We start from the raw sequence: 20,252 nt of genomic DNA on the forward strand, positions 1-20,252 counted from the left end.
ACTTGCCCAGTGTTTAAAAGATAAACGTCTATAGGGACAACTACAGCAAACAAAGAAGTTTGAGAAATCTGCATAAAGTCTGAAGCAACCAAAAGATGCATAAAATCCCACCTTTGTTCTGTGCCTTTTTTGCTGAAAGAATGTGAGACGACAGATGTGTGACAACAGTTTCCAACAAGGCTCTAGTCAATGGCTGACTGTTACTAACAAAGCTACTGAGCTTCCATTTGCATGGTGGTGACATTTTCTGCATTCCTTGACATGCATTTATTTCAGAGTGAATTCATTAATTTGCATGGAATTGTTCTGGAAATTAGTATAACTGAGAGCAGGTTTGTTTGCACTTAATGGGTAGTTCTTTTGTCTCCTATATATCCTGGAAGGAAACCTTTCAACAGAAATAAAAGGGAATTAAGGATGAAACACAGTTTTAATGGTAATGAAGGTGAGTAAAAACATTGAATGAGATGTATAATCAGGATTAAAGACTTGAGCAGGGAGAGAATTAAATGGAAGAACCACATCTGCATGTTCCATGTTGCCAATATGCCAAGGTTGTATCTGGAGTCCAACTGTGTCCAGAGCCATTTAAGAAGAGCGCCTGCAATGCAGTATTTCAGGGACAAAAAAGGAAATATTTCCAGTGTCTGAAAGTACAGTGTTTCTCTCGTGCTGTAGAGGGACTGCAGGTAGCTACAGCATGCCTCAGCGTGCAAAACATTGCAGGAAAGACTTTCAGGGGTTTTCAGTAAAGTGTTCTGGCAGTGATGGAGGAAAGATCAAGAGAACCAAACATAAGACTCCTTGGCTCAGAGGTGACAATGACAGTCTACACGTCTCCAGAGTGTGTGAACCTCAAAGAAGAGAAGTTATGAAGAATGGCACATTCATGCTGGGCATCTGTAGGAGTGACTGAGCAAAATGATTACTAGGAAAACTCAAGTCTGGGAAAAGGCCTCCCAGAGAAAATACAAAATAATTGTTTCAAATAACACAGTTCATCCTTTTTGGTGCTGTGGGACAGCTGGCAGTGCAATGACACTTACACTAGCCACATAGTAAAAATAGAATTTGCCATCAGTCAGTCTCTTGGACCCTCAGCCCACATGACTGTCACATCTCCCACACCCACAAGAAAACTAAACTGCTAAGTTTCAGCACCTTCCTGGCATGCTCATTCTTCAACCCAGTTTTAAACCATGGTAGAAAAGGCAGTGGGACATACAGTATTGTCCTGGGGTTGTCTGACAGACACTCTGGTCCAGGTTAAAAAAAGAATATTCTAAACTGACAAACACATGCAGAGGATGGCCTCATCTGGACTTCCATCTGGTGCTTCTGCAGCTGTTGGACCAGTAAAATTTTATTCTCCCTTTAAGTGAAGTGTTAAGATGACTAATAAACACTTGTGCCATATATGAGCCATCATAACTGCTGTGCCCAGGCGAATGCCATCTGCACTGCCTTGGGACGTTCAGCGTAAGGGACACTGAGGCTTAGATACAGATTGAAAGTTCAGTTCCAAACAAGCAAAGGAACAGCAGCATCAACACAGTAGTCATGAAGGCTGCAGCTCTGTTCAGAAAGGTTCTTTTTTAGATGACCATCTTAATGTATCCTGCAATACATTCCTGTAGGTGGGTTTATGTGTGAATAAAGAACCTGGAAAGATTAATGAGATGTTCCATAAATTATTTCCAACCTAAATAATGAATCACACACTGGAATAACAGTCTTTGCTACTTCTCTCACCTCCATCCTGAAACTTGCTCAACCTTTCAAAGTAGGATGATATAGGAACTTGAACAATATCTAGAATTGCCAGCAGCGTCCGGGTCAGTCTGAGAAGCTCACTAAAACTGTAAAAGCCAAAGTATATGAGGTTTCGAGCCAGATGTACCACCTACGAGAAAAAGAAATCAAAAATTAAGGAAGTATCAGCAACCTCTGCAGTATTCAGCTGTGCAATACTGTTGCATTTCACACAGCAGCCTTCACAGAGATTCAGTTCGAGAGTGCATTAAAATTAGTACAAGTCTTTCCACTGGTTTAAATGGGCCTTGGACTAAGGTCAGTGACATTATTGTTTTTCAGAGTTAAACAAAACAATCAGTCTGTCAAATTATAACAGAGAGCAAAACCAACATGAGATTTAGGAAGGCTTGAAAGGACACAGATGCATCTGGGAAAATAGCTAAGATCAAGAAGAAAGACTCCAGTAAATTGTTTAAAGAGGCAGCAACTGTGGGGACAATGGAAGTCAGAAGAAGAGTGAGATGACTGTGGTAAATTTGAATGGAGGTGATTTCACATGACCAGAGGCAGAAGCAACAAAGCTTCCAAGGTAGGTTGGAGGAAGAACTATAAAAGCTTTAAGCATTTCCCCTTTATTCAATGTTATTTGAATCTAGAAGATTTAGGCCTATCTAAAGCTTCTGTCAGGAATATCAAACAATATTTAAAACACAGGATTACGTTATTCAGAGTATTTCCTTCAGTGTCATATCTTACATAGAGAATAGTACTTCCTTAGATTGAAGAATACCTGCAGGCTAATTAACTAATATGGAGAGAAAGGGCATATGGCCATTCACCCACACACATAGCCCTCTTCTTGCCACTGAAATGCAACCACCTCAGGAGAAGGAAGGAAGAATACAACTGTTTGACAGCAGACAGTAATATTATTTCCTGCAGTAACAGTCATCACCAAGAACACTGGAATTAGCAGCTGGTGCTTCTTTAGGACATTTTACACCAACATTTATTCTTCATCTACCTTTATTTTGAAAGAACCAATGTCAGCTTATCTGAAATGAGGAGGAGTACTGTAAGTAGGATGCAGATAGCTGAGAAGTACCTCAAATGTAAGTTTATTTTTCTCTTTGTCTCCAAAAGGAAAGGGTTGATTTACAACTTCTTTCAAGTACTCTTCCACAAATTCCATAGTTAACGCAAACTTCCTCTTCATTTCATTCCTCGAAGAGTCTGTGAAAGAATCATACCTACAACGCAAGGCACAGAAAGAAGGAAAATTAAACACTTCTAATATCAGGATCAGCTGTCACTAAAGAAAAAACAAACCAATCACAATGCTATGAAATTGCTGTCAACCCTCTGTAAGAAGAAGGGGCAGAGGTCTGCTGATTCTTTGTAGGAACGGAAAGAGGATACACAAACCTTCCCTCCAACAGTACCACCAAGCGTTGCAGTGAACAGGAATAACAGCGACAGGAAAATATTACAGTTCTGGCAGATGGCACTCTTAAATCTTGATGTGGGAATTCAGTAAGTCACTAAACCTCAGCTGTCCTCTCTACCCATCAGCCAGAGTTTACTGTTTTCGCAAGGAAGACAGCAGACCAGGGAAGCAGCTCAGGACAGTAAGCCTCCTCTGCACCACCAACTAGGACTGATTTTTCATATATGTCGAAACAGGCCTTCATCTCACTGACAGAAGCAATACTGTCTGCTGCACTGCTATAGTTCTTTGTCTCTTCAACCTGCCTGGGTCTAGCCTAGTGGCACTGCTTAATCAATTAAGCCAGAGGGGGTTTCCAATGAAGTCAATGGGCCCTTCTCCCATATTAGCACATTAAGTACTTTGCTGGATGGAAGCCAAAGCTTCTGTGAACTGTTTCTGGGGCAACAGCTGTACCTAACTGTAAATTCTGGCTTTCCAACTGTGGCTTTCAGTTGAGCTTGGAAGTATAAAACTGAGTTCCAGCCTAGTAAACCTGTAATGTTAGACACAACTGAATTACTTCAAGTTCAGCTGGTCTGAGGAAAGGCCATTCAGTTTTTCCCCAGCTTGTTCCCTATAAGAACACAGTGGAAAATGAAATTGAAATATTTCCATTTAAAGCTACTCATGGAAGTTTCCAAGAGTAACAATTACTAGTAGCTCTGTGCTCTGCAACAAAATACCTTTTCAGATACGTGTTGTGTCAACATTAGACATCTGCAACCGTTTTGTTCTGAGACTAACTCTTACAAAATGCTTTTGTATTTTTATTAGAAACACTTTCAACTCACTCATGAATCGTGATCTTAGTAGGAATTTCAGTCCACAATCTGGCATATCTGACAGGTACCACAGACTCCTGAGGATCTCTGTCCACATGCATGTGTAGCATCAGCCGACAAAAAGAAGCCCGGAGGTCATAAGGGAGGCTTTCATCAGACATACATCGTAGGATCAGGTCTACTGACAGCTGTGCAGAAATCTGGTTGATGGCGAGATATTGGCGGTCCAGGCACATTCTTGCAAAGAGATTCAGTTGATACCTTAAAAAACAGTAATAAGATATGGTATTCAAAGAAATCAATTGGAAATGAAACAATGTACCTCAGAATCTCACTTCACAAGCCTAATGTCAGCCTTTCTGATATAAATCCTAAAAACCAACAACAGTGACTTTGCTAAGCAAGGGATCAACTTGCCATTAAAAATGCTAACGTCAGGCTCCAGCTCCCATGAAGCCTGTGCTCCCTTTGAAACTCAAAGGAGGCATTGACCAATGGAAGGCTGAAGCATCTGAACTGTTTGTTTTCAGTCAGTGTAAGATACTGTTCCGTGATCCCATTTCCCCTCTAATTCTCAGGACATTCCTTCCTCAGAGCATGCCTTGCTTCCAGGGCAGCACAATCTAAAAATAAAGCCTAATAAATAAAAGACAAGAGGCAAAATGATAGAAAGTTACAAAGAGCTGTTATGAGCAAAGGAAACTCAAGATTTGTCTGGTATAGACAACAGAGATTGTGATGCTTCCTACAGGAAAAACTTGAAATAAACTTCTAATCCTAGCTTCTGGCATGACCTGGCTACCTTTTTTGATATTGGCAAATGAACTGGATAAGACAGCACCGGGGTCTTCAAAGAGTTTACATTTTCTTTCATTTGAATAAGCAGTTTTACCTGTAGTAGGTAAGAACTTCTAAATCAGCTTTTGTGCCCTCCTTTGCCTCCTGAGCCAGATGCCTGATGGCTTTGCCATGAGGCTCCTTGTTACTGTCAATCCAGTAAAGCCACACTTCTTCTTCATCTATGTCATCTGAGATGACTGGGCATTCCAAGGGATTGTCCATTTGTGTTGAAACCAGCCTGCAAACAAAAACCATTCACAATGGAGCCACTAGCAAATTGCCACAAATATAACAACAGAGCAGATAACAAACAGGTGTGTTCCAGTTATAGATGCTCACTTGGTCTGAATGAGAATGTCAGCATTCCCTGGGCTCAGCATAAACTTGCAGATGAGTTCCTGAGTTACTGGTATTGCTGTGGTGTTAGATACACACAGGTCTGACAGATAATCCAAGAATCTGCAGTCAAAAAATCACAGATGCAACAGAACATAAGACTTAAAGTACTAGGCAGAAACACTGCAGTAGAAATCTCTAGTAGAAATCTCACCAGTATGCTCAAAGGAGCATATATCATAAGATTTATCAACATACGATCTTTGCCGATTCATACTCTTCCAACTCACAACAGATAAAGATGAGTAACAGCTTTGAGAGTCACTTTAAATGGTGCTGAGCAATCAGTCAGGGAAAGAAAAATATCCCAAGTGTGACACTTCTCAGCAAATCAAAGGCCAAAGAGTTGTGCCAGAACTTAAGAGCAGCCTGAGGCTGTCTTAAGTTTGGCTGGCAGAGGAGCTCCACTGAAGACCTTCATCCTTGCCAGGAACCGAAGGCAAAAGCACAGGTTCTCACTCACCTTCCCCATCAGGTAACATGTGTCTCCCTAACCCAAGTAGCAAGGAGATGTTACTTGTGCTGGAGATAGCTGTGTGCCCTCTGAGGAACTCCATTGCACTGGAGGAGTCCACATCTCTACCTTTGAAAAATGCCTCTTAAAATCTCTGAAGTGACACAGACAACAGTTAGTGAAGAGTGAAGATCTGGCAGGGCTTGAAGACACGACCTCTGTACTCAAAGAGGTTGTTCCACATGAAGCAGAAATAACAAAACCTTTGCAGGGAAATCAGTTTCCTATGAATTTGTCACTCAAATTTAGGTCTTCTGATGTTTAACAAAGTTCACGCTAGGGCTTTCCTTGCAGTTGGGATATTCATTAGGTTATCTTCCTCTTGTTCCTCTTTCAAGGATTCCTCTGTGTGTATAAACAGAAGCCCGAAATGCAGCCTTTGCTCACTGGAATATAAAAAGGGCCTCTTCCCTCTATGTAGCTGCTTCATGACATTCATATGAACTGAGTATCTCTGAGCTCACCACTCCTCTAGCAAACGTAGCTAAAGCCAAGCAAGAGGCTCAAGAGCTGGTGGGGGAGCAGATATGAGTAGACACGCACACACACAGAGATCATATATTCCCTTAGAAATCCAGGTAAAAAAATCTGACTATCTACTATCAGCTGTTTAAGGATCCAATAGCTCAAACCTCTATAGGTGATCATCCTGTAGAGTATACTGCCACAATCCTTATTCACACCAGCAGTGCTGTGGAAGTCTACAAGACTCTCCATGAAAATAAGTGTCGTAAAATCAAGCCTTTACTGTTCAGATTGCGTCATCTTGGCAAGGTATATTTTTAAAACATTTATTCCTCTTAGACTTGAGCCTTAAAGAAGTGAATACATAGCACTTGCAGAATGTAGTTATGCAACGAATACTATGACATCCTCCACCACAAAAAAATGTGACATGCGCCTGTCAGTAAACACTAGGACCCTTCAGCACTGAGAAGAAGGAGCTGATCTCACGTGGTTTCCTCTTAGCACTGACCAAACCCAACAGTTTAGCATGGGAGAGGCAATGAGATTACAGAGTAAGTCAAAATGGGTGCATACATATAGCGAATAATTGAAGCAGTGAAGCACGAGGGCCTTGAGCAATATCCTTAATCGCTAACAGAAAAATGGTATTCTCAATTACAGAGGACATTATTTGGCCCTCAGTACATTAATTTCTTATGTTTCTATTACTTACGGTAATTTTACAACTGAAAATCCAATGAAAAAAACAGATAGACTTTCCATTTAAAAAAAAAAAATCCATTTCCGTTATATTCTGACCCAAAGCTAATAAAAAAATTTTCCAGCCGAATGAAGTTCAAGTCCAGCATTTTTCATTTGGAACAAGATCTGGTCTAGGACACATCTTCACTGGTATCTTCACTGCCCTAGGACCCTTTCAGGTTTGATCTGGAATCAGAACCTGCAGGGAAACTGATACCAATAAAAGCTTAGAAAAATCGGTATCTGTGTAATGCGCACCAAGATTATTAGCAGGGGAACCAACACAAGTGGCAGTTTCACTGAGAAGCTTGCAGGGTTGTAAGAAATTAAAACTTGTTTGTTTCTCTTTGTTCAAATCTGAACTAAAACCAAATTTTCAAAACTGTCCTGTAAAATATAATCCCCCTCTTCAGTAAACTCTAGTTCTGAAATGGAGATATGGACAAATCCCAAGAATTACAGGTAGTTCTGGTATTTTCTAGAGTGACTCTGTACATCTGTGGTTTTTGTCTGCCAGGTTAAAAAAAAAATAGACTAGGAGGAAGAGACAACAAAACAATGAACAGCAGGCAGATTCACAGCTACTGCAAATATAAAAGCTATCAATACAGGCAAAGAACATTACATGGACCACTTCAAACCTTGGCTCTCGATTTCTCCTGAGTAAATTAACAAATGTCTCTATTTCTTTAGCCGTGATGTGTTTCTCTAGCAGCTTTCGGTTGTTGTGCAACAAAGCTGTGATGGTATCTTCTGCCAGGATATCATAACCAATCTGGGACTGCATGACGCAGAAGTTCTTAGCAATATACTCCTGAAAAAATGAAAATTCCCATGACGATCTGTTAAGCAGTCACGTTCTTCTTTTAGAACCAGAGGCATCCAGCTTAATTAGCAATCAAAACAACCCTCAAAACTTTCCTCTCTGAACTGGCCTGAACAAAAGAACATCTGAACACCTGACATACGTACAGCAAGAAACACATTCAATATTAGGGATGACTAACTGTTCTCATTCTCTCATAAACCAAAGGAATGAATCCATGAAAATATATACAAATTTCAGGAAATGGCAACTAATTTTTTAAAAGGAAAAAACAAAAGGTTTTTATAATGTTTAAGATTTTTCTTTCCCAAGTCTTCCCCTCCTGCCTTTCTCTCCCTTCAAGACAGAAGTATTTCTGTAAAGCATTAGAAAGAAAACGAAGAAGCCACACATAGCAGTTCAATCTTTTATCTCTAGTCCCTTTAGTCCTATAAAGTTAGTGCAGTTTTTCCCCACTGCCATGTGCAAAGCACTTGACACCATGTTCTGAAATACTTGCTCACGGGGAGTCTTCAGCAGTGGGAAATCAGATTCACTGCCATCCCTCTATGACTATTTAAGTAACAGAAGGACAGTTTTGCAGACTTCCCACTTTATAATCCAGCATCCAAGAGCATAATTTTAGTAAGAGAAAGCTCATGAATGAAGCACTGGACCCCAGTCTCAGTCTGTGAAAGTACAAGGTGAACCTACGACACTCATTGCTGATCATCTGGTTCATATACAAATGCCTACAAAACAAAAACACTGTTCCTCAGCACAAGGCAGTATATGACAGTGACTTCTTCCTACTAACCTACATAAAACCCAGTCCTTTCACCATTACCACAGAATCCCACTTGTAGGCACAGAGAGCAATGTCAAACCCCAAATACATATTTATAGAAATCAGCAGGAAAACTGTCTTGAATACCACTGACCTGGTTCTTCCTATAGTCCTGTTGGGAATGTCTGAGAACTCTGTAACATAACCTTAACATGTATTTGTAGGGGGCATATCTCTGGTCACCTAGGTCTTCAAGTCTCAGCATCGATCCTTCACCTTTGTCTTTAAAAGGAGCTTTGAGGATGCCAAATATCTGTTCAAAATCAAAATCACTGAGAATGAAAATCAAACCCAGATTTTTGCTTAACTTATAGCTGTCAATGGAAATGTCCTCTGACAGGACCAGCACAATAGCCTTATCAACCAAAGTCAGAAGTGAATCACCACACATTTCTGCATAGGACTAAATACAAGTGGGGGCACAATCTCAGACATTACAGCTTTATGCGTTTAGCTTTTCATTTCCCACCAGCCTGATTGACATTGCTTTCTCTTCACTGCTATCCCCAATGTTAAACATTGTTAGTTAAGTGCGTTAACGTTGGATAAATTAAGGATGAAAAAAGACAATACTGGCTACTGTCTAGTTTCACCCTTTTCACTTTCTTTTTTTATTTACTCCAGCAGGCTACTTAAAGAGAATATTAATTTTGATTTACATGCAAGTTGGCCCTCATACAAAGTCAGAGATCCATAAGGGCATTAGAATTTTTCCTGTATGGGGAACATTTGCAGGATTGGGACCATGTTGCAAGCTTATTTAAAATTTCGTGAACAATTTGCTATTAAATGTAGTCTTAAAAGTCATCAGGATTACATGAAACTAACAGCCATCAGACATGGACCCTTGGGCTTCTATCTGATTCACAGCCCAAGAGGTGAGCCTTGACCAAGCAGTGTCCTATCTACCCAATCCAACCAGACACAAACCCAACATGGCATAAGTTACCTAAAAATAACATTTTCTCAAATCACTCTCTCCTACAATGTTTGTAAATACAAGTAAGTTATTAATACAGTAGGACATACCTGAGCCAATATATTTTGTTCCCTCATTAATTTTTGTCGTTCCCGGTTTGGCTTGGTAACGACCACATCCAAAACTTCCTGACCATTATTAGGCACATCAGCAACAAAGAAAATGAGATCTTCCAGTAACTTTGTTACAAACCTAGAATGAATAGACAGATCATTATCATATACAGTCATTCAATGCTTGCTAGGATTCATTAAGAAAGAAAATCACCATTTTAGAACAAGCTTTATCTAGCACAATGGAACTTCAATCACTGCAAGGTTAAGTTTGACATGTACTTAAGGATTCCAGACCTCAGCTCAGCAGAAGCTTAAATCTATCACATGGATGTTTACCAAGGCATTAAACAACAACCAGAGGGAAAAAGGGAGAAAAATACAGAATGCTGGATTGATGCAGAGTATTCAGAAATCCAAAATCTATACCAGTTGGCCTCAAGGCCCAGGAACACTAGAAAGACACTCTTACACAGCCTAGCAAGGATTTTTATACTTCATCACAAAGATGGGTCCACGATGATGGACTCAGAATAGAAGAATAAAAAGATTCTGCCACTAGACAATTTCCCTACCAGCACAAGAAACTATTGAAAAATTACTGGATTTGTTTCGCTTTTTGCTACACAAAAGATTTGGCAGAATGAAGTGCTAAAAAGGACAGAGGCAGTAGTATTTCCTTCTTTCCTACCTTCAGAAAATGCAAAAAGAAAGAATACATATACAAACACAAAAAGAAAGTGGTCATTGCCTCCTTGTTATTAACATACCTCACAAGGCTTGCACAGAGAAAAGTATGGATGTCTGCAGATTTCAATGAATGTCCCTTAAAAGAACTAGCAATCTTTTACAAACAAAACACGGCACGTCTCCTACCTTGCGGAAGCATCATCTGAATTTGGACAACATCTGGTCTATAACAACTAAACCTGTAGGCATGCTATGAAAGTGACAGGAAGATGCTCAGTAGAGTCTCAAAGTCATCTCTGGGAGCCAGACACAAAGCCTCCATTACCCAGAGGAGGGCTGGACTGTTCAGCTAAACCCTCTGAGCGAGCTAGCTTTAGTTTTAAAAATCTTAGCTCACTGGTGGAGAACAGCAAGGTCCCTCCCAACAGAAAAAGTAGAAAAGGCAGATGTAGGACAGAGCAACCAGTAATAAACTGTTGGGACCCCTACCTACCTAAGCAGGAAGGTAATGAGACAGGGAAGAGACAGGTTTTTTTCCAAAGGAAGTCACAGGAACAGGCAAATAATGGCACTATTCTGAAACCTCTCTGAAATGTTTTACATGTGTGTTATACCAGTCTGTCAACATCACGACTTGACAACACTGGGTTGCAGTGACACAGCAGTGCAAGGTTAATACAGGGATGTCATACCTTTATTATGTTGTAGCCCTCTTTGGTTCAAGTCAATCATGAAATGGCCCATCAGCTTTTCAAGGCTGAGTACCAACACCCAGGCCACTACATATCTGCCTGTTATGATAAATCCTCCACCTGATATTAAACCATCTGGTCTAATTGCTACTGACAACCGACAGCAAAGATTCTGTTTTATCACCAAAAATTAACATTTTCAGCAAAAAGCTGCATATGATGCATGGCGGAATAGAAGTTACAAATTAACACTGCCAGAGATGCTGTCTAATACTCAGTTTAACCACAGACAGCTGAAAACAAATAGCGAACTACATCACTGGCAGTGGGATATATTTGGCTACAACATAAAACAAAATCCCTTAATTCAGGGGTGGGAGTGAAGAACAGACACTCTAATAGCGCTAAGCTGAAACATGGATGAATACAAAGGGTAAACAAAATTATGTAAAATAGGGAAGGAAAAACAGAAATAAAAAAGGAAAGGGACTACTGGGGCAGCTTCTTGGTCACTCTCAGATCTCCTTCTACTGCTCTCACAGTATGAATGCGCAGCACAGTGACCTCCACACAAATCAAGAGTCCTGCCACGCTGCTCACTGTATAGATGGCTTTCTTCTACATGGGAATCAAATGCAATGGGTCCCCACATTACAGCTCAGAAGTGGCTTATCAAAAGAAATTAAGACAAACACTTTACATTTGCCCAGGGAACTGCCCATTTATTTATGTGGCCAGCGAGCTGGGGAAGTGCTGTTTATCCCCATTTTACAGATGAGACGCACAGACCTGCCAGCGGCGCGACAAGGATGCTCTGACAGAGATGTTATCTAATCCCAGGTCAGCACTCTCTGCACTCCAGTGTCATCTCCAAGTCATCCCTGTGTCCACACAGATGTTACTAACTTACCCATTACTGTGACGTCATGATGTCATGAGTAACCAAATACCAATTTAGGAGGGAAAAAAATAAAACTCACTAACCTCCTTTCATTCTGGGTTATCGTTCCATTCTCCAGCTTTTTAACAGTTGATGCTAGAACCTTGTTCGCATCATTGGCAAAGTCCAAGTCTCTGACCTCAGACAGAGGAACCGATACAATGGCAAAAGCTTCCTTGTCCTCTTTTGTTTGGCACGTCCCAATCTGCAATAGTTTTTTGTTTAATGTAAGTAATTCTCTTACCTTTATCCTAATAATTATGTATATTTTATATGTTAGAATTGAGATCACCAGCAGAGAACTTGAGGAATGAGTTTGGGATTTCAACCCCAAGATATATGTGTTTACCTTTAACATCACAGGCCTCTCTTCATCAGTATCTATTGGAATGCTGGTACTAGTGACCCAAGTGTTTGTGCATAAATGCCTCAGTCGGACATATGAGTTCCTAAAGGAGAAGAAAGCAAAGAAGAGGTTAGATGGATCAGCCCTGAGCTGAAGTGGAAAGGTGAGATGCAATGCAGCACAAGAGGTCTTTTCCAACTTAAATGATTCTATGACCATAATATGTGACCTGAGGACATGAGTCACACAAGCCACTAGTAATAAAAGGTAAGGGAGATCTAAAAGATACTGCAGTACCCTTTTCCCTTGTCTCCTTCTTTCTCACCCGGAACAGAGCTGCAACAAGAACAAACAGCATCTTGGGATTATGCAGAATGCTGTTTTAAAGAATTTATATAAGCCTAGGAGTAAAATATTCCTTAAAGAAAAGAAGTTTAAAAGGAAGGTGTTAAAAATCCCATTTGAATAGAAATACATTTCATGAATAAACCCAATTCTTTTCTTATTATTTTTTTCCACAGAGTAATGAACCCCTTCAAGTTGCCACAGCACAAAAGCCAGAAAGTAAAACTGACCATGGTTTCACAGCCTCACCATTACGATCTGCAAACCCTTGTTCCAGGGAGGAAGCATTTACAGTACCAGTTCTCAACTGAAAATCAAGTGAACAAAGAGCAGACATGACATTCTTCTAAATTCTTTCCATATGATAATCTGTGGTATTATCAAAAAAAGCAGAGCTGAGGAATCAATTACAATTTTTACTCTGAATTCTATTTTTTAAATATATTCACTGTGGTCTTCATTCACGCTCTCCTTTTCATGCTGATGGGCTTTGAGTATTCAAGTAAGCAAATCATCTGGCAAAACTCAGCATAGCAAATACACTTCAAAGCTGCATACATCAGTATTTGCGGATACCCAGCTTCATACCAGCGGATACCAGCGGAAATCCACCCTCATAACAACTAGCCCCAAGTGTCTACATGCCCGTTCAGTCACAACCAACACCGTGTGACTTATCTAGCCAATCTCAGCTAAGCAACACAGCTGAAATTTCAAATATTGACAATTAAAACCCAGAAGCCACTTGCTGAATTCATTTGAATAACAAATGTGTTCAGTGGCATCATGATCCATCAGTGACACAGAAGCCCAGTTCACCATACATGTTATTTTGTTGGGAACCATTCAGTTAGATCTATTAGCAGTACAGTTTTTTCAAACAGTGCACAGGGCTCAATTCTTTCCTTATATATATCTGTGCAATATTTAGCCCATTACTTTTCTCTTCACAGACTCTCTTTAAGTTCACTTGCTTTATCCTTATAATTATTTTACTCAGTCACAGCAGCAGTATCATGTTTTATACATCCCTTATTTACCCACAAACACTCCTCAGATTTTAACTGAAGGATAATACTTGCTCGTGTTTAATTTTTTCTGCTTTACTCACCAGCATAATGCCAGGAAGAAACCCTGTCAATGCAGCACTATTTTTTGCCCCTTTTTTTTTCGTGCCTTTTTTTTATTACCTTGGAACCAGGCAATCAGCTCTCTGAAGAGTGGTGGCATCCAGTTCAAAGAGAGATGCGATGTCATTTCCATGTGGCACAGAGACCAAAGTATACATAATCTTCTCCCCTGCTTGGCGTTTCTTCTTTGAAGCAGGAAGGTCGCCGTCTCTCTGCTGATTAGGCACAAGGGTTATTTGCTTGCATGAGGGCCCATTATAAATTCTCCAATTACTTTGCAGACAACTAATACATCTAAACTGTATTTTTCTTTTTTTACATTCTAGTAAGAATGTACCATGACTGGCTTTTGAGTGTGCAACAAAAGGATGCACTTTGCCCCAGGCACATGGGGTCTCAGACAGTCATTATAACAACAGCAGGTCACAAGCTACAGAGAGACTGCAGTACCGTATATATTATTACTTGACACCTACAACTTCAAAAAACCTGCGGTAGTGGCAGACCCTTCACTCCCAACAGATGTAACTACACAGTGCTCATTTGGAAAGGGCCAAAGTTAAAAGAAGAGGACTAATGAAAATTGGACTTTTTAAGGGGGGGTGGGTGGAGGGGGGGGGGGGGGGGGGGGAGTGATTTAAGAAAGTAATAAATTTGCCTAAATCCACCGTTATTTTCCTCACATATGGACAGAATCACAGCAGCACACTTTCCAAACAGTGCGAGCCAGACTATCTGCTCCATGAAGATCAACTTGCCATTGGAAGACAATGACACAAAGCACCAGCCAGATCATATTAGAAACCTTAGCACAGGCTGATAATTGGAGGCTGGATCCAACACAGGTCTGAGTTTGCCCACTGCAACTGGAGAAGCTTTTTCCCTTCGAGGAGCCTAGCTTTCAAGTGATAGGTTTACAAATTTGCGCTGGTGCCTCAAGAGACGCATGTGAATCTAAGGTGGTGATCTTCCTCCCACCATCTGCTGAAAGTCCGTGGGAATTTTGTGACCCAGCACCACTAAGCGGCCATCTTCATCTTTAGTTACCTGCATGCTTTTTGTCTTCACAGACTCCAAATGCTACCTTCCCTAAGCATGTATCTTTGCTTGAAGGAGCAATTTGGAGTCTGTGCCCGTAACCACGCAGCAACCAACAGAATTACTGGCATAAGTAAAAGCTGCTCCTCTGGGGTGTGGAGTTACACATATTACAGAAGACTAATAACCAATTAAGAGACTGGCAGCCCAGGGCCCTTCACGTACACAAAATATATCACGGAGGGAGAGGAAAAGAGTAATGAAGAAAGCCAAAAGAGAAAAAATCAAACACTGGTAACCTAACATACTATTATAATGATTTATAATGCACCACTAGGGAAGAGATGTACAAAGCAATGTGAAGAGGCTAGACTGTACTCAGTTTGCATTAGTACCTTGATTAAAACCAAACTGTAAGGGATAATCAAGGGCAAAGCTTTGATGATTCATATTGCCAATTGAGATTAAGCAACAAAATCAAGGATGAATGAAACTATGTACGAAATATCTAGTTATCATCTCATTTCAAGGCACTTCGTGAATCCTTCCAAAACATCCATTTTTTCATTATCAAGGCCAAAAAATGCCAGCTTTGCATCCCATTACTTCTGTCAAGGATAGAGACAGTAGGAAAAAAAAAACCAGGAAGATGTCCTCTCAGAAGTTTTTCTTAGGGTCATCTAGTCATTAGAGTTCTCTCACTAGTTTTTGAGAGGAAGGTTTGCTGAGACAAATGGCAACATTCTCCTGTGCTTCGCACAAGAGTACAAGAGTAAACTCATGTGGCAGTCCCCACATCCTACCATATCCCACGCCCAAAAAAATATTAAACAAAATCACACAAAAAACTTAATCTGTATGTGAGGATTGAGAAAACAGCAAATTTTTTTGTCATTTCCATACATGTTTTGTTTTACATACTCAGGAAGAGACCCAAACTGGAAAGGCCAGCAAACTACACGAAAATCATCTTAAGAGCATAACAGTGAGTCAGAGTCTAACATCAAATGAAAATCTACTTCCCAAATTTCCAAAGAAAACAGAAAACCAGAAAGCCAGTTTAAAATTCAAGAGGTCTGTTAATAGGATGAATAGCACCGGATAGTTCAGAACACCATCCAGACTTTCGGATATTTCCCATTACTTACATTCAAATCTAGTTAGGGTTTCCCAGAAACTACCCACTCTACTGTAATTTCCAAACCGAAAAGCCTGGTACATAAAAAGGCAGGACACATAATTTTATGCCGTTTTTTTCACCTGGGCCTCTGAGAAAGATATGGCTCTGACCAAATTATGCAACAATATTCTACTCTGTGTTACTAAGTTTTTTGATCATCAGTCATGATATAATGTGTGACAATCCTGAATAGGTCATTATGTACACGCACAGATTTCTATGACAGTAGGCAAAGCCAAAGGCAGGTCTGCTGTGCTTCAGCAGTTCACGCTAACCACTCGCTCTGTGGAGAGGGTCATTGTGCGGTTTGGGGCAGACTCCATATGCTCACTAGTCTCCCCAGCCATTGTATAGATACAAGCAAGTGACGGAGTTGGATCATCAGGCCTAAATCTCACCAACCAGGCTCAGCAGTTGTCAAATCACACCTGGTATATATGCAAGAGCTGGTTTTTAACCTAAAAAAAAGTCCGCTTCAACAAGACAGTGCCTGCAACACTGCTAACTGCAAAGCTTAGCTGAGCAAAATGAGACCTGCACAAGAGCTGTACAGTAGTTCCAGTCTGGACTCCAGCAGAAACCTCAGAACTCTCCTTACAATGTTATTTTAGGATCTGAGACCTCACAACCCAATCTGGATTATGGGTGTTAAGCACTAGCCTTGGAAAAAAAACATGTAACAAGAAGTGACCCTCAATGTGACAGCTCTGAAAACAACTCATATACATAGAGTGTGACAGAGAGCAATACTTTCATTGTATATGAACATACATGGATTTCTATTTATGTCTGAATTTATGTCTGAGTGCGTGTGCACATGCCTCTGTATGAGAGACACAGAATGCGGACAAAGTTTCTTATGATTAATTAGATTTAGTAAGCAGTCATCAGAATCTGCACTTCACATAGCCATTTATTGCATCAGCACGAGTCTATATGAGGATGTGGAAAGAAGTGAAAGTATTACACTATTTAAAATTAATTAGACAATATGATCAGCTCAGAAGCAGCACTGCATTCCTAAGCAAATGATAACAAGATGACATTTGCTCAGGTGAGGAACTGGCATACAAGCAGATGCAGTTAGCAAAACTGAACTCAGTGAAGAGAAGGGAGGAAAAGAATTGTAAAGGGACTCAAATGGAGAGAGAAGAAAATTCAGCTTAAAGCAGCATGAAGAGGAAGCCAATGGACACTCTCAGAGATGTTGATGTGATCAGTGACAGCCAAAGGAAGCACTCCTAAGACTTCCAAAAAAAAAAAAAAAAAAAAAAAGGCAGGTGAATTACATGCTAGGAGTATAGAGAAGAAACACAAGAACCGTGGGTAAAACAATATTATCAAACACTAAATTCACTGAGGGAGAAAAAAAAAAGGTTTGATTGTCCCGAACTACTGGCAAACTAGTGACAGGCTGTCGCAAGTCAAATCAGATACATATCCCAGTTGAAAAAGGTGGAATCACCTCACTGTCACGCACTGGTTAAATCACTCAAGGGATGAAGGAAATGCATATTCAGCTCCTCTTCTGCCTGGCAGGAGTTGAACCTACATCTTCCAAAAGAATGACCTGGTCCAAATACTGGGTGGTACAAAGAGCAGAGTCAGCCCACTCTGCCCAACAAAACCTAAGCGTCCACTTGGCTGGAGGGCTGTCAGCCCCCCGCCGCCAGTCCCGTTCTGCAGCAGTAAAGCAAAGCACACTGCTCACAGGCACAATGGGACTGACTTTGCCAGGAGGGGGAACTGAGCATACCCCTAGCACACAGCCAGCAGCCAGGGCGCGCATCCAGGTGGGACTCATCTAGGAAAGCAAAGGCTGACAGTTAAGAAGAGTCATCCTAGTTAGTGAAAACAAACAGCCACTTTGGTGAGGAGTGGAAATACTGATCCAGGCTCACAGCAAAGTCCGTAACTCCTGGCCTACCACCTGATTTGCAGTGCATCATACCAATTTTAAAAGGAGCTTAAAAATCCCAACACTGGCATAATATAAAGTTTGCAATTTGAAGGGCAAATATAACTGGAGACAAATCCCATATTATAATCAGAGACAAAATAATCAGGTACAATCAGATTTGTCTTTCTTGAGACTTCTAGCCCAGCAGATAACCCTTCTTCACAGCTCTTAATATAATTGGCTAGTAATTGTGACCTCCCCCAAACCCCCATTATTCATCTCAACTGGGTATCACATTTACATAGAGTTTTGCTTACAGAGGGGCCTTCATTTCAACTGCAAAAAAATACAAAAACATGTCAGACCTGAAATACCTTTTCTTTTAGAAACCCGATCTACAATTCCAATTGGTGAAGGCACCTCTTGTGGCATAGAGACAGACAAGGATAATGCCCTGCTCCTGCATGAATACATTAAGCTGCACCACAGATTTCAGCAGAAATTAAATTTAATAGCAGTCAGAGTTCTGAAAATGCCTGTTAAATCCAATACAATGTGGTATCTCAATATGTTAACCCAGTTTAGGAAGCTCTTACAAAACCAGCATTTTCACAGAGCAGTAATGTGAGCAGAACTCCATAGGTTAGATGATTTTAAAAATTCTATATGAAAAGAAAATCGAGTAAATTAATGGCCAGCCTTGCTCCTGCATCTCACGAAGCCCTGGCAGACAGCACAGCAGTTAGCCTCCTATAACACCTTCACTGTTGACTCATTTGTGAGTCACCGCATTTTTAGGAGAGACATCACGTTGCAATTCTGTTGTTAGGAGCCAGAGACATTCTGTAAGAAACAATGTATGCGTTTTCAGAGCTGATTCAGACCTGTGTGCAGCAGCAGAATAATAATAATGTGCCGGCATCCGTGTCTTCCCTTCTCCCCCCAGCCTCTCAAGTAGTCTGACTGCTGGCTTTATATAAGCCAGCAACACTGCCATTTTAAAGCTGATGTTTTGGGGTTTTTTTAAATGTTTTTCAGATTGTTGATTGCCAGGTTAATTCCTAACCAAGCCTTCAAAAAAAAATATAATTCCCCAAGCCTATTCTACCTGTTTAAACTGCATCACCTGTGTCCCACATTGTAAAATTTTGATTAAACAAACTTAGTTGCTGGAAGGTAAAATAAAATTTTGAAACAAATAATTTACAGTGTTTATCAGAAAAAAAAAATCACCTGGGTTGGAAGCAAGAAAGAAAACTTTGACTTGCAGAGCTGTTTGGAATTTATAAATATAGATAAACAGAAGTCAAAAGAAATACATCAAATTGTACCTATAAGTCCAGGGTAGAACTGTCCAACTTCTTTACAAGAAAAGTAAATGCATACCAGTCTCAATCCTAAGAAAAATCTCAGCAATAAAAGCCAGATTGGAACTGGTTAGGATTAGCACTCTCTCATGAAAACGCAGACAAATGGAGTTAAGGTACCTATCCAAAGCAGTCTTTAATACAAAGGCTCTAACAAATGCCAGGTTCCCAGCTGTTCTTGACATATCCCCAATGTTTATAGCATTCTTCTGGATGTTGTATGTTGCTGTGATTAGAAATAATAGACTACTTTGCAGCATAAAATACACCAATTTTGGATTTAATGGGAGCTGTAACACAGAGCACTGCATTTTCATGCACAATACACCACTATCTCCTAGACTTCAAGAGATGAGGAAGCCTTTTGATAAGGTCTTTAAATCACAGAAAGATCTTCCTATTGTAAAAAAAAAAAAATCTTCTGGAGTTTAGATGTGAGAAAAGTACGTATAAAGAATATTAATCAACTCATCATAAGGCCAAATTTTACCAGAAATAAAAGCAGTGTTTCACAAGACAATTTGGCTGGGTTCTCAAGAAGCAATGAACAATGAACCGCAGTCCAAACGTAGCTTTAATGCTTGGGAACAAAAGTCCTGGTGACTTCCAGTAATATTTATGTTCTCTGGAGCCAAAACCCTTTTAGACTTTTGAGTCACTTAGACAAGGCAGAAAAGATGCACTTTGGCAGAACATAGGTGCCTATGCCCACTACTGCACCATGGAACATCCTTCTCCATTGCTGCTCCCTAAAACTCAGTTGCCTAAGCAACTGTGATCAGGACTTGTAAGCCAGGCAGCAAACACGCACAAGAAGCCCTATCATACATTTAGGAGTCAAGGGTTGGCACAAAAGGCACAGATGGTTATGCTGCCTTTAAAACCCAGATGAAAGAGAGGGAGCTGGTACCCTTTTATCCAACAGACTAGCAGAGAAAAGAAAAACACAGGCTGC

General features: G+C 40.4%; 1 protein-coding gene across 4 annotated transcripts in view; it reads right to left on the reverse strand.

Annotated features, from left to right (window-relative positions):
* The window catches only part of ITPR2 (inositol 1,4,5-trisphosphate receptor type 2), a 268,236-nt gene that overhangs the window by 178,375 nt on the left and 69,609 nt on the right, over positions 1–20,252 (reverse strand). For all 4 annotated transcript variants that reach the window (XM_056342122.1, XM_056342121.1, XM_056342124.1 and 1 more), the window contains 11 exons: positions 13,873–14,027; positions 12,341–12,440; positions 12,036–12,196; positions 9,667–9,808; positions 8,732–8,890; positions 7,627–7,799; positions 5,206–5,325; positions 4,919–5,104; positions 4,036–4,287; positions 2,861–3,005; positions 1,753–1,903 (listed from right to left, as the gene is read on the reverse strand). In XM_056342122.1, the coding sequence (XP_056198097.1) occupies positions 1,753–1,903; positions 2,861–3,005; positions 4,036–4,287; positions 4,919–5,104; positions 5,206–5,325; positions 7,627–7,799; positions 8,732–8,890; positions 9,667–9,808; positions 12,036–12,196; positions 12,341–12,440; positions 13,873–14,027 (1,744 nt within the window). The remainder of the gene's footprint in view (positions 1–1,752; positions 1,904–2,860; positions 3,006–4,035; positions 4,288–4,918; positions 5,105–5,205; positions 5,326–7,626; positions 7,800–8,731; positions 8,891–9,666; positions 9,809–12,035; positions 12,197–12,340; positions 12,441–13,872; positions 14,028–20,252) is intronic.

Source organism: Falco biarmicus, chromosome 5 (genome assembly GCF_023638135.1).
Source record: "Falco biarmicus isolate bFalBia1 chromosome 5, bFalBia1.pri, whole genome shotgun sequence".
In the NCBI taxonomy this organism is placed as follows: Eukaryota; Metazoa; Chordata; class Aves; order Falconiformes; family Falconidae; genus Falco; species Falco biarmicus.